The 13,366-nt window shown below is 51.8% G+C and overlaps 1 protein-coding gene across 7 annotated transcripts in view; it reads right to left on the bottom strand.

The window, feature by feature from the left end:
* Positions 1–13,366, bottom strand: part of MICAL2 (microtubule associated monooxygenase, calponin and LIM domain containing 2) — a 210,018-nt gene that overhangs the window by 89,151 nt on the left and 107,501 nt on the right. For all 7 annotated transcript variants that reach the window (XM_080641865.1, XM_080641871.1, XM_080641866.1 and 4 more), the window contains exons 12-16: positions 12,935–13,025; positions 11,735–11,882; positions 10,527–10,726; positions 10,031–10,137; positions 2,641–2,712 (exon numbers count right to left, since the gene is read on the bottom strand). In XM_080641865.1, the coding sequence (XP_080497991.1) occupies positions 2,641–2,712; positions 10,031–10,137; positions 10,527–10,726; positions 11,735–11,882; positions 12,935–13,025 (618 nt within the window). The remainder of the gene's footprint in view (positions 1–2,640; positions 2,713–10,030; positions 10,138–10,526; positions 10,727–11,734; positions 11,883–12,934; positions 13,026–13,366) is intronic.

Raw genomic sequence — 13,366 nt, 5'->3', positions numbered from 1 at the left:
TTGGTTCCAGGATACAATCCAGGATCCTACATTGAATTAAGTCATTATTTCTCCTTAGTTCTCTCCCATCTGTACAGTTTCTCCATATGTCTCTGTCTTTTATGACTTTGACAGTTTCAAAGGGGATGGGTCAGCTCTCGTGTACAAAGTCCCTCAATCCTGGGTGTTCTGATCTTTTTTCGTGGTTAGACCGGGTTATGCATTTTGGAGAAGGGTGCCACAGACGTGAAGGGCTCCTCTCGGTGCTTCATACCAGGGTACATGATATCCACGTGACTAATGATGGGTGAGACATTGGCTGTGATCTTTTGATTATGCTATTTTGTAAAACGGAGTTCCAGCACAAGAGGCATGGCCCAGTGGTTGAACATCAACCTATGAACCAGGAGGTCACGGTTCGATTTCTGGTCAAGGCACATGCCCGCGTTTCAGGCTCGGTCCCCAGTGGGGGGCTTGCATGAGGCAGTTGATCAATGATCCTCTCTCACCATTGATGTTTCTCTCTCTCTACCTCTCCCTTCCTCTCTAAAATCAATTTAAAAAATATATATATTTTTTAAATGGAGTTCCATGTAAGGTTTCTTTAGCTCATCTGTCACAAATAAAACTTGGAAAAGTACCAGTGTTCATGGAATGTCTGTCTCCCCTTTCCATAGAATCTGCTCCCACAGGCCTCAGGGTGAAAATGGCACTGTTGTGTCCAATGGGCAGTCTGCTTTCCCAGAAGACAGCAAATCTCTGGGACAGACATTCTCAGGACAATAAAGAGATTCCAGGGAAGCAGCAAGCTACAGTCCATTGTTTTTTTAACAGATCCCTAAGAGCCGCAGCCCCGTGGGAAACCTTGTCTGTGTAGCCACCCTGAAGTGCTGGACAAACACCAACTGGAGTCACTCCCCACTTCAAAGTGGGAAGTGTGACTGCACAGCAACCCAGCCTGGAGTGCAAAGAGGGCGAGTTTACCAGGGAGGTCACTGTTTGTACAAGGCCAAAGTCACCAGGATGGTGGATCGTGCAGACAGCACTTCCCAGACATGAATCACCAGGGGCTCCTTCAAAAGCAGGTTTGGGCTCCCTTGGTCCGGGGTGGGCCCTGAGACTCCGCATTTTTAACCAGCTGCCAGGTGATGCTGACGCTGCCGGGTCTGGGCCCACACTTAGAGTAGTGAGAATTGAGAAAGAATTATGGTTTGGTTAAATTTGACTTGGAAGCAAAAAAAGCTGGCCCAGAAAACAGCCCAGAGCCATCTCAGAAGGGACAGGTGCAACCGATTTCTTTCCACACTCCACTCCTGTGCTGCCATCAACAGAAAGAGCACAAACGGCCCCACAAATAAGGCCCACGTGAGAGGCAGGAGCAGGCATCCACCTGAGACAAAGTGCATGCAAGGGACGCTTCTAAGGTGGAGGCCAGAGCAAATCCCAGGCACACAGGCGAGAGCCAACCCCGTAACCGGGGAAACGGACATCTCTTCTGCCTGTCACTCAGCCTCCGCTTCCTCCCCTCAATCATCCCCCGGTTCGCTGGCTTCTGGCTCACAGCAGTAATTCTTGAAGGGATTCCTCCAAAGAAGTTCTAGTGGTTCGGACAAGGGTGATTTGAACTCAGTGGATAATATGAGCTTGAGCACATTTTAAAACATGAATGGAACTGCAGGCTTTATCAGTGCTTCCCTTCGAGCATCCCAGAAAATGGGCTGAGCAATAGGCAGCTCCCCTCTTTCCCATGGCGGGCCTGGTGGCTCTATTTGTTACAAAGTTCAGCTGTGAGGACCAGGGTGCTGATCCCGGTCAAGGCTTCCACATGAAGCAAGTCACAGACATGAAAACAATGTCATAAAAGTATACATTTAAGATGGAAGTCTTTTCTAAGTCCTATAACTCTACTATACAAACGACCCCACGTGCCTCTGTGTCATAATCGTGGCATCAGCCATCAGGCTAGCTAGAGCCGGCCTCCCGCAGTTCACTGACAACACCTGGGCTTGCTTTGGTGGGCCTAGAACGGCCTATTCAAATGAAGGCATATCTCAGGTCTCTTTAAAGAGCTGCCCGGGGAAGCGGAACTGATACCCTCTTTTTCTGCTGATCAATTTTTCAGTAGCAGGAGAGAGATTCGTGCCTGGTTTTGACAAAGTGGCCTGTAATTTTCTCCTGTCACCAGAAGGTGGCACTTGCAGGCACTGGGACATTGGCCTTAAAGACTCAAAGTGCAGAAAACAGGAAAGGTAGAAACAAGGATTGGGAGAAAAGCGGGACAGCTGGTGCCTCCTCACTGCTCACTATTGATAGTGATTACATATTGATCAGCATAGGTGCCATAGCTCAGGCCCCGCATGTTGCATAACATCTTATATGATCTTTAAAAACCCTGCCACGTTTCATACGTTTCAAATGTATCATATGTATTTTACAGACATGAGCCCCCCGCCTCCGCCCCCGGCAGGCTCTGTTTCTCGAGGTCACATTGCTAGTAAGTAGTGGAGCGAGGACCAGAACCCGACTGGTTTTCCACCAAGTCAAGCTTGGGACTGAGCAGCTCCAGAGAGAGGAGAGCAAGGAGGGTCAGGGCGGCCGGGCCTGTGGCCACGGGCTGTCAGGCCACGGGCCTCTATTGAAACGGACGCTGTGCACACGAACCTCGTGCAGGCTGTTGAAGCCTCTCCGCCTCCGTTTGTTCATGTCGTTATTCTCTTCTGTTTGGTTGTCCACCTGCAAAGGCCAAGAAAGCACCGTGAGCTCAGGACCATCAAGGACCGCAGATCCACCGGCAGCCCTGAGCCAGCACTGGGCCCACAGCCCTGCCTGCCCAGCAGACAGACGGACATACCCTACCCTGCACTGGGACTAAGGCGACCCAGTGCTCTGTTCGGGCGCAGGGGACAGGGGACGGGGCCTCGCTCCACCTGGGGAGTCAGTTTCTGTCAGAAGGGGTGGGAATCACATCCCCAAATCCAGCTGAAACATCCCAAAGCACAGACTCCCTGTGACAGGGCAGGGATCATCCCCGCTGTGAATGCGACCTCGGTCTCAGGCAGTGGCCTCCAGGCCTGCTGAAGCCCCTCAGGTGCTGCCTATGAGACCACCTCTGACAAGGAGGCGACGCCGGCTCACCTCGCGGGCAGGATCCTTGGGACTCAGAGCAGCTTCCCAGGGATGTGAAGGCCACTCGGTCACCACCCCAGCTACCAGTGCGAGATAGTCTAACTTCAAAGGAGCACCAGACTGTGTCTGAACCCTACGGCGAGTGTACAGCCAGTGTGCCCAGGACCGCGTGATTCATCGCTTTTTGTCCCCGGCATCGTTATAGTGCCTCCTTTCACCCTCAAAAGCACCCTGGTTTAGACAATAAATTATGTGGTTGCCCTACCAATAGCCTTTTACAGCCTACTTTCTGCTGCCCGAATCTGGACGTTTACACCCAGAGAAACGCGCACCAACCGAGCCCATCACATCACCTCCGCGAGGACCACAACGGGCACCCGCTGTCAGGCTCGAGTCTCAAAGGAACGAGTGGAACTGTACAGGTTGTGCTGATGCTATGGGCTGGGCTGGGCTGGGTGTGCGGGCTGACTTAGTACTTCCCCTGCACACCGCAGGGTGAGTCCATTCTTGACAATGAAGTTAAACCTCTCTACCACAGTCTCTAGCTGGGGCCTTCTCCAAATGGCCAGCCCCTTGAGGACCATGGAATCACTCCACGACTATGTCTCCCACCTGCGGGGAGCCTCCTCGCCCTCAGAGGGCCCGCCACAGCAGGCCCAAATCAAATCCCGGCCTTTGTTCCACTTCGGATGCAGCAGCCAGGGCAGCTGGCCACTCTCTCCCCTCCAACCCAGGGGTACTGCCCCATCAGCCCTACACATCCTAAACTTGCCCAATCACAAAAGGATTCTTTTGCCTCCCAGTTGTTCTGGAACAACACTAATAATTTTGGTTGTTATTACAATAAATGCTAATATACCACACAACAGCAACAGCAATAATACTACCACTGCAGTCCCTAGCACGGTCTGCTGTGTGCTCACAGGCTTCCAACAGAAAGCAACTGCTTCCCGAGTTCTTACACTCCCCCTTGCCCCTGACCCCTCCCCATATTTACCAGGACCTTTAATATTTTCAAAGATGAAATCAACCAGAACTTAGTCATTAATATTTGTTTAAAAAGTTGTCCCAGGCATAAAAAAAAACCCCAAACAAAACTCCCAACAGATCAAAGGGCCCTCCCGTCCCTCCCACATTCTCCTCAGCTCCCAATAAATCATTATTCTGTGAATGGAAATTATTCCAGGCCCAATGCTTGGGCAAACACCAAGAGAAACAGATGACCTATTTGCAACAGCATCGTGTCTTAGAGGCACAGGCTGTCTGGCCCCAGCTCCGCAGCCTGTGAATGCCTCGCTGGCCTGGGACTGCAGCCTGTGGAAGCACAAGGTGTCCTCCCACCCAGCAGGCACATGCGGTGAGGCATCTTTGGGTTTTCTATTGTTGTGTTTTTTTGTTTGTTTGTTTGCTTGTTTGTTTCCATCTTAAATGAGGACTTGGCTTTCCCCTCAAAGAACAACACATGTTATTCTCTCTCTTGCATTCAACAGCCGTGGGTGTGACTGTTCCAACAACCAGAGCCTGTCTACACCCAAACCCAGAGTTCGCTGCAGGCCCACAGGAAGCACGTCTGGGGGAAGTGTGTGCAGTAGCAGCACCTAAGAAGACCCCAGTTCCTTCAGGGGAAGTGTGTGGGGAAGTGGGTGAAGCTCCTCTGCTTCAGCCTGACCCACGGGACAGTAACGTGGTCTGTGTGGAGAGGTGAGCAATGAAGAGCTAGGCTAAAACAAAACGGTGGAGAAAATGCAAACCTATTGATGTATTTTTTTCTTATCTGTATATCTCTGTTTGGGAACTAAAGTTGCCCCAGCACCCCCATCTCCTTGGGCTCTATTTTATTCTATGAATAATTGGGTTGCAAGGAGAAAGAAAATACTTATTGTGCCAGTCAGACAGAACAAGAGAATAAACCAGTAATTCACTTTCTTTTCCTATTAATATTTTCCATCCCTTTCACCTGAACTTTTTTTAAAAATCATGATTTCCTAGTGACTTGTAAGATTCTGCACACCAAAAATCATTTATTAAACTAATTGGTATCTCCACTAAAAAAAAAAAAAATAAATTAGACATATATCTCCCAATCTGATCATTTATTTGATCAGCACAAAATCAACATGTTCCCATATTGCCTCACTGAATGTGAATTTAGCCCAAAGTAAACAAGCTTTGTATTTAGTTAGCTAGTATAACCTAATTGTGGAGAAATTAAGATCTGGGTCACAGGAAAAGAGACTGGCCATTGCAGGCAAATGACCTGGTTGAGAAGGGTGGTTGCCATGAAATTTAGAAAGATGGCCAGTGACACTGCCAAGAGAGTCTGTTCTTCAATGGCAGCGTGGAAAGGAACCATGGGTTCGAGTTCTGACACAAGTTACTTCCTGGCTGTGTGACCTTAGGGGAATCACCTAACCTCTCTGACTTCAGTTTCCTCACTATAGGATAGTACACTGTCATAACTGGTGTAAGGATTAATAAAGTCATTGATGTAAAACACTTCTTACAACATGAAGTGCTGTGTAAGTGTTAGACACCATCACTGAGGTTAATGCTAGTTAGCAGAAATTAGAATTCTAGTTCTGACTTTGACATTCACCACCTACATGGCATTGCAATTTAACCTCCCTACATCCAAGTTTCCCTATCTCACTGGGATGAGAGCACATTCCCCACCTTCCTTAGAAGGCGACGCGAGGGGCAAGTGCGATACACAGGAAACTGTTCCCGATGCTCTAAGTGCTACATCGCCCATGGTTGCAGTACCGAACCAACAGTTCGATCCAACTGGTTTCATTCATCTTTTCAGAAGACAAGCATCTTTATTTAAGCAGTACTTACAAAGGGCATGGCCTGTCACTTACGCAGCCCCTTCCGCATGCCAAAGAATGTGTCAGGCCTGCAGCGTGCATTTGTTGACGGTGTCTTCACAGCAATGCAATGCTTGTTATTATAATCATCTTGCAGACAAGCCAAGGAAACTTCCTGAGAAGTTTAAACACTCCAGCAGACCCACAGACGTGTCTGCCTGGCTTCAACGTGCATTGCCATGCTGTAAATCAGCTCGGAACCTCCGACTGTGGTTGCATAGAGGATAGATCAGCCTGCAAACCACAGGTGCTGGGCCGGGGGAGGCGGGGTGTGCGCAGCATCAGGACCTGGTCCTCTGGACTCTCCCAAACCTTCTTCAAATCTCTCAACTGAGAAGTACTAGGAAGCTCGCCGGGAGCTTCGGCTGCTGGGTGGGTGGTTCTGGGAGAGGAGTTGGGGAAGGGGAGTGAGAGGAACTTCAGAAGCCCCCCTGGAAGGTGAGCTTCCCTGGGCAGGGTCCTGCTTGTCTTGTTCACTGCTCTACTTCTAGCTCTAAGGGGAGAACGCAACATAAAATAGGCACTCAGTAAATGTGTGTTGAATAGATGGAAGGAGGAAGCACATTTTAAAAAATTGTTTTGTTAATCCTCACCAGAGGATATTTTTCTGGAAGGGAGCGGGAGCGGGGAGGGGGGGGGGCGGGGGGGGGAGGAGAAAGACAGAGAAATGTTGATGTGAGAGAGACACATCAATTGGTTGCCTCCCACACTCACCCCAACCAGTGCCAGGGAACGAGCCTGTAACTGAGGTACATGCCCTTGACTGGAATCGAACCTGCTACTCTTCAGTCTTCGGGCCAACGCTCTAACCACTGAGTAAAACCGGCCAGGGCAGGGAGCACTTTCTTCCCTAGCAACCGCTGGCTCTTTGCAGAGTATTTGTGCAGGAGACTCATGGAGAGGAGATCTGGGAGGCTGACTCAGACGCCCCACAGGTCATGTGCACGCCACTCTACCGGGACCAGTGCTGGAGGAGGACCTGGGTCAGAATCAGCCAGCTGAGCAGTATCTGCATCCTGGGGCCACTAACCCAGCTTCTGGGATGGGCTTTTCATGGACGAGTGACAACCTCTATGCTGTGCTGTCCTCCAAGGAGTGGGCTCAGAATGGAGAAAAGATCAGGCCCCCTGCGTGCGTCTGTCACATATGACGCATGTAATGGCTGAAGTGGCCATCAATGCAGGCATTACCCACACGTGGCAGGCCTAGGAGAGCGAGGACAGGGACCACATATGTTCAGGTGTCACCTGCGGTGTGTGGTGACAAGAACCCTGGAGTCTCCCGGAACTGTTGCTTGCCCTGAGGCTTTCGATGCTGACCAGGATGAGAGGCAGATCTGCAGAAGCAGACCCGGGTGTATTAAGAGGAAAACAGAACCTCACACTCTTCTTTCCACAGGCCTGCACCTGCCGGTCTTCAGAGCTAATCGAGCAACCCCATAGCTCCCACTCACCGAGGGACCACCTCATGGCGGGTGGATGGGAACGTTACTCTCTCTAAATGTTGACAAGGTCCTCGGGGAGGAAAAGTCTTATTTTGCCTAATGTTGGTCCGTCTTGCTGGGATTTTGACATGAGCAGATTTAGGGATGAGAGACAAATGTAACACCAGCAGTGGAAACTGGAAGAGAGAGGCTTTAAAGACTGGCTCAGCAGAGAAACAAACTCTCTTCAGGTTAAGATGCCACGTTGTGAACGAGCGCGAGCTGTTGCGTTCCCATATCTCAGTGCTCCTCTGGCAGCTGGTGAGGGGTGGGGAAGGGAAGGGAGGGATGGGAGAAGAGGGCGAGGGTAAGTGCAGATGCACCTCAGTGTATAGATACTGCATGTGCTTGCGGAGTAGAATCATGCAAGCGAGGCCTGGCCTGCCTCTCTCAGCCACAGGGGCTCATGAGCCGGGGCATTGAGGGCTGTGTCTCTAATTGTGCTGATAGCTTCCGGGTGACTGTGTGGAGACGCTATGTGAGTGCCGTTTTCTGAGTCTCGGGCAGACACCCTCTGTGTCCATCCCAGGGAAACGGGAGTGGACTCAGTACTCGGCTTGTGAGAGATATTAAGCCCAAAGAGCATTGCTAATCGGTTCCCCAAACCAAAAAAGTGTCCAGATACAACAGGAAGACATGTGGCTGAATGGGGAGAAGGTACTTTCCGTGTGGTCCGATCACTGCCCAGGCATTGAGTAGTGGACAATATGCTGGGGCATTGGTCAGCAAACTGCGGCTCTGTTGACTAATGAGTTTGCCGAGCACTGTGCTGGGGTGTTTCAGTGATGACCAAGGCGGCATGTGACCCACTGGCCTTACTAACTTGCCAGCCCATGGGCAGCCCACGGCACACGCTGGAGGCGCCCAGCCATGGTTCACACCTGTTCCCCTGCATTTCCTAGCGGAGCCGGCGGAATGTGGAGCGAGGGCCCAGCAGCCGTCGGGGGCCTGGCTGGCCTTGCTGACTGCTGACTTTTGACCATCCCCACCTCCTGGCCAGGCCCTTTCAATTCAGTCACTCTGTAAACAGAGGTGTGGTGAGAGGTTTAAACTCCAATCCAGCCCCCTCTGCTGTTCCAGTTGTGGGCTATGTGGTGGGAGAAACCGGGTGAACGGAGTAAGGTGGTGAACGCTTGGCCCAGAGGGTGTGTGGAAAGGCTGCGTTGGCTGCCTGGATGGGGCAGCCCGGAGTGGGGTCCTTGGGCTTCAGAGAAACACGACTGGCCTGGCGGGAACACGCCTATGGCTGGTATCCAGAGGACAGCTTTCATTCACGGGACAGGTGGTGGGCAATGCAGCCCTCACACTGAACTTCTGAATGGGGAACCCTGGGGTGCAGAGCAGACAGAGCTCTGCTGAAAACCCTGGCAGACCTGTGCACCTTCCTCCCTAGCCCTCACTTGGCTCACCCACCCCTCCCTGTAGACAGGGTGTCGGGGGAGCGCTGAGAATCCTATGCAGCTCCTGGAGTTAGCCCAACAACTCCTTGAGACATTCCGGGAAGCACAGGCCTCGGTGGAAAAAGTGACCACTGTTCAGGCAGCTGAAAGAAAGGAGGGAGGCCACCGCGCCCCAGCCAAGCCCTGGGTGGAGGGGAGGCAGGACATGGCATGACTGTCAGCAACTGAGAGCGGCTGAGACAGGCAGAGGCCTGCACCCTCTGCCAAGCGAGGGGAGGCTCCCATAGGCTGAGTGCCAGGGCGAGCCCTGGGCCAGGACTTGCCACCTAACACCTCTGGGCCCCCTTTTTAAAATCTGTACAATGAGCATAATAAGCAAGACAACTTGTATTATCCCTTCCCCAGAGATGCCATCACTCAGATACAATTATTTCTCATTAGGCCCATCATTCCCAAACTGGGTACCAAGGCACCCCGTGGCCCCAGTCAACTCACAGAGAAGCCGCGGGACATTTAGATTTTCTAGGGGAACATGGTGAAGTCTGCCGTAGACCTTGCAAAATGCCCTTATAAGATATTTGAACTGAACTACTGAACTACTGAACAAATGGAACTCCTAGGGTTTCTTTGGACCGAGGAGCACTGTGAAGAAAAGTACTGATACAGGCAGTGTGCCATAGGTCAGGGAAGCTCGGGAACCTCTTTATTGGGCTCTGAGCTCTTCAAAGGCAAGGAGCACATAGTAGTCATTTCTGTTCATTTCCTCCCCTCGTCAAAAACTAACAAAAAGTTCAGCCCTAATGTTGGCATACTGTAGGGCCCAACGGACATTCATTGAATGAATAAAAAAAATGAATAGAACAGGATGTGTAAATGTAGCATCACCGCCCTGCCACTCAATGGCCCCTGTGTTCCTGATCTAAATAAACTGCTCAACAAAATGAGAAGCTGTCTCTCCTCCCCACCTAGGAGGCCGTGCTGATCCACAAGGACTTCCTGTAAAGGCTTATAAGTCATCGAAGTGCCGGGGGAACTTCCAAAACACTCAACTGAGTTTTACTCATGTCTTCTGTGTGATTTATCAGCAGACACAGACCAAGAGCAGGACATTCTTCAACCCCCCAGCCCCATCCATGTGCAAAAAGCAGTTAAAGGAAAGCCAAGCCTCGACTTACTCGTGGAGTCCTCTTCCTGGGAAATGTGAGGTTGAGATAGTTGTGAGGAAGGGATGACGTGGCCACGCCCAAGTCAGCATTTTCTCCATAGTTTTTGCCCCAAGAGTCTGTTAGGAAGTAAAAGTATGGCTGAGATTTGGATCCTGCCACAGCTACCCAAGGGTTTAGGGGTGTCACTGCTATAAGTTCCCTCCAAAATAATTTTCTCCCCCCAACTAAAGATGTGAATGGCCTGGGCGGGGAGCTGTGCAGTCCCACCAGAGACCGCCAACACCAGGGGCAGTCCAGACCCCGGCGTCATGCATCACCTACACACAGACCCACTTACATACATGGGTCTGGGTGTATGGGACCCACCCCTGTTTGGCCTCAAAGTCAAAGGAAAGGCATGGGTCAGCCCAGAACAGAAGACACCAGGGTGAAGAGCAGCCAGAGGCGGCACAGGGCAGAACTGGCTCCAGGGCAGAGCGAAGCGTGGTCCAAAGCAGGTGCTTACCCACAGGCCTCAGCGGGGCGCCCCGGAAGAGCTCGTAGAACTTGGACAGGTACATGACCATGCTGAGCTTGTCGGGTTCCTGCGCTGACGCCATCTCTTTGCCCGTGGTCACTGGGGGGATGCCAAACGCTCGCTCGGCCACGTCAAACGCCAGCTGGTTGTTCTCCACAGCATCATCTTCGTTCAGAGAGTCAAAGTTGCTGGAGAATCAGAACAAGGGGAAACTCAGAGAGAGGAGGCAGAGGTGGGGGGAGTGAAGGAGCAGTGACCCTAAGCCCCGGTCCCAAATCACACCCCCAACCCGCTCCCCAGGGGCCTCAGTCACAAGAAGCTAACACTGTCCAGATTTGGGCCACAAGAACATCACGGCTGTCAGAAGATGGTGCCCGCCGCTTTGGAAAATGCATGAGCTACTTTGCCTTTAGATAGTCCCCTTATGTTTGTTTTCCTTTCGTTACAAAACTAATTTGGGCTTCTTGTCAAAAAAGAATCAAGTGATTTATAACCTGTAAAGTGATAAGTGAGAGTCCCACCCCCACCCCCTCCTTCTCAAGGCAACCTCACGTCCTACAGGTACCAACTGATAACCTCTTCGTAGGTTTCCTTTCAGCCTTTTGGATGCCTTTGCTCATGGGCGTGAGATTACCCACACACATTGATTTAAACACAAGTTCAATCAATGCATTGTGCTTTCAACATCACGATGTACTCACATAATTCAATCTCCCTAATGAACCTGACATATTTCCCAACTTATAAATGAAGAAACAAACTCAGAGAAGGCATGCGTCTTGCCCAATGGTACACAGCTAGTCAATTTGGGTCTCAGCTCTAATTATTTGGGCTATAAACCGTCACATTTCCCCCCAGAATTAGGTCTTACCCATAATTCCTGCCTAAGGATAGAGCTCCATGGTGGGAATGCTCAAATTTCCCACGTGTGGAAATGGAGGGGCGGGAGACGGGTAACCACTGAGCCTGAGTCACATATTAGGAACACAGATCAAAGCAGTTGTGGGCAGATTAATCAGTGCAAAGGGGAAACAAAACAAACTTAAGAAAAAACTCAAATCAAAAATATGCAAAGAGAAATTTTGAACCAAGTTCTGAAGATTCTGCATCTAGCAGAACAGTCCTGGTTCTCCTCGACTCCAGGGTCCCCACGGGCAGTGAGGAGCTTGGCAGGCCCAACCGGGCCCCAGACTCACATCAGCTCAGGCCGGAAGCGGTGGATGATAGCACACAGGGCCAGGCCACTCCGCCAGGACGTGGTCAGGTCGGTGATGTTGACGTGCTGGTAGCCCTCGGTCTGCTGCTGGCACCAGGTTAAGAGCTTGCTGGGCCGGATATCTGACTCTGCAGTAATGGGAGACAGACAATGAGGTGCTCTGGGGAAATCTCAGGGACCCCTGGGGACTGCTCTCTGACTGTCGCTTGTCTGGGAACATGGGGAATAGCGCCAAGGCAAGGGGCCCTGTGGAGAGCATGGCAGGAGGGCAGGATGCTGGGGCAGGAAGCATGCTCTCCTACAGCAGGTCCCCAAGACCCTCTGAAACACAGAGGTGGGACGATGAGGACTCTGCCAGCATCTCATCCAGTGGGGAAGACAGACACGGATGCGGGTGACAATGACGCGGTGCTGTAATGATGGAGAAGCAAGGTGCCGGCGGGGGGGGGGGGGGGGAGGCATGTGAGCAGGGTTGCCCGGTGTCTGCCAGGGCTGGGACTTGCCACAGAGAGGCACAAAGAGGGTACATTTGAGCTGCTTCTTAAAAAGTGTCTAGCAATTCATCAGAGAGAAGAAGGCACTGCAGGAAAACAGAAAGGACTGCGCCGTGGAAAGACCAGGAAAACCCGCCCTGTTTGTGTAGGATGGCGGATGACGGGCGGCAGCAGTGGGGCATGTGGTGCTAGAGGGAAGGGGGGTGGCTGGTAAGGCCGAGTGAGCCCAAAAGCAGGGAGGACACAAGGTTTGGGTGAGTGACTGGAGGCCAGAGAGGCCTTTAAGCAGGACGGTGACCTAAGCAAAGCCTGATGGGTGCTGGGAGTTATTCCTGTATCATCCTTCCCTCCAGCTCTGTGCCAGGCCTTGGACGACCAGGAAAAGAGTGGAGCACATGGACCCTGTTGTCCAGCTGGGGAGGCAGACCCCAGACTGGAAATGAAAGGAAAAGAAGAGCAGGTCCCAGGGAAGTAATTCCGCAGTTCACTGTAATGTGCCAAGCGTGCAACACGTCTGATTGCCTTGATGGTGATTATTCCGTAGGGTGTCACTGTCCCGGTTTCACAGAAGGGGAGACTGAAGAGCAGAGGAGAGGAGCCTGGCCAAGGTCACCCAGGTCCTCTGTGCCCCTGGGCAGCCTCCTCCCTGCAAAGCCCCTCCCAGGGGACCCGGGAGGGCGGCTTACCCTGCCTGGAGAGGCCCACGGATCTCCTCACGGAGCCCAGCCTCTTGAGGGGGGAGTGGTGCAGCTCCTTAGTGATGTACAAATGCTTCACCTACAAGCAAGAGAGACCACGCAGCTGCCCACCAGTCTTCCCCCACATTCCAGTCACAGGGCCTGACACCTGACCTTCTCAACTTAGTATCTATCGACCACTCCTTTCCTCTCCCACCGGGACCCTCAGCGAGGGAATCCAGGCCACCTGGGACACTGAGTGATGGGCCGCAATTATCCACCCAGATGTGGAAGCACTCAAGTGTATATAGGTCACGGGCTAACTTTTAAAATGCACGCCACTGTTGGAGCTATTGATCGAGAGGCTCTGAGTCAGTGGGAGAGAATAAGAGGACTCTAGGACGATGATGGAAAGGACTCAAATTCGCCAAGTAGATTGTT

Source organism: Plecotus auritus (assembly GCF_963455305.1).
Source record: "Plecotus auritus genome assembly, chromosome: 9".
Classification (NCBI taxonomy): Eukaryota; Metazoa; Chordata; class Mammalia; order Chiroptera; family Vespertilionidae; genus Plecotus; species Plecotus auritus.
The sequence above is the reverse complement of the archived record's forward strand: the minus strand, read 5'-3'. Positions and strand labels throughout refer to the sequence as shown.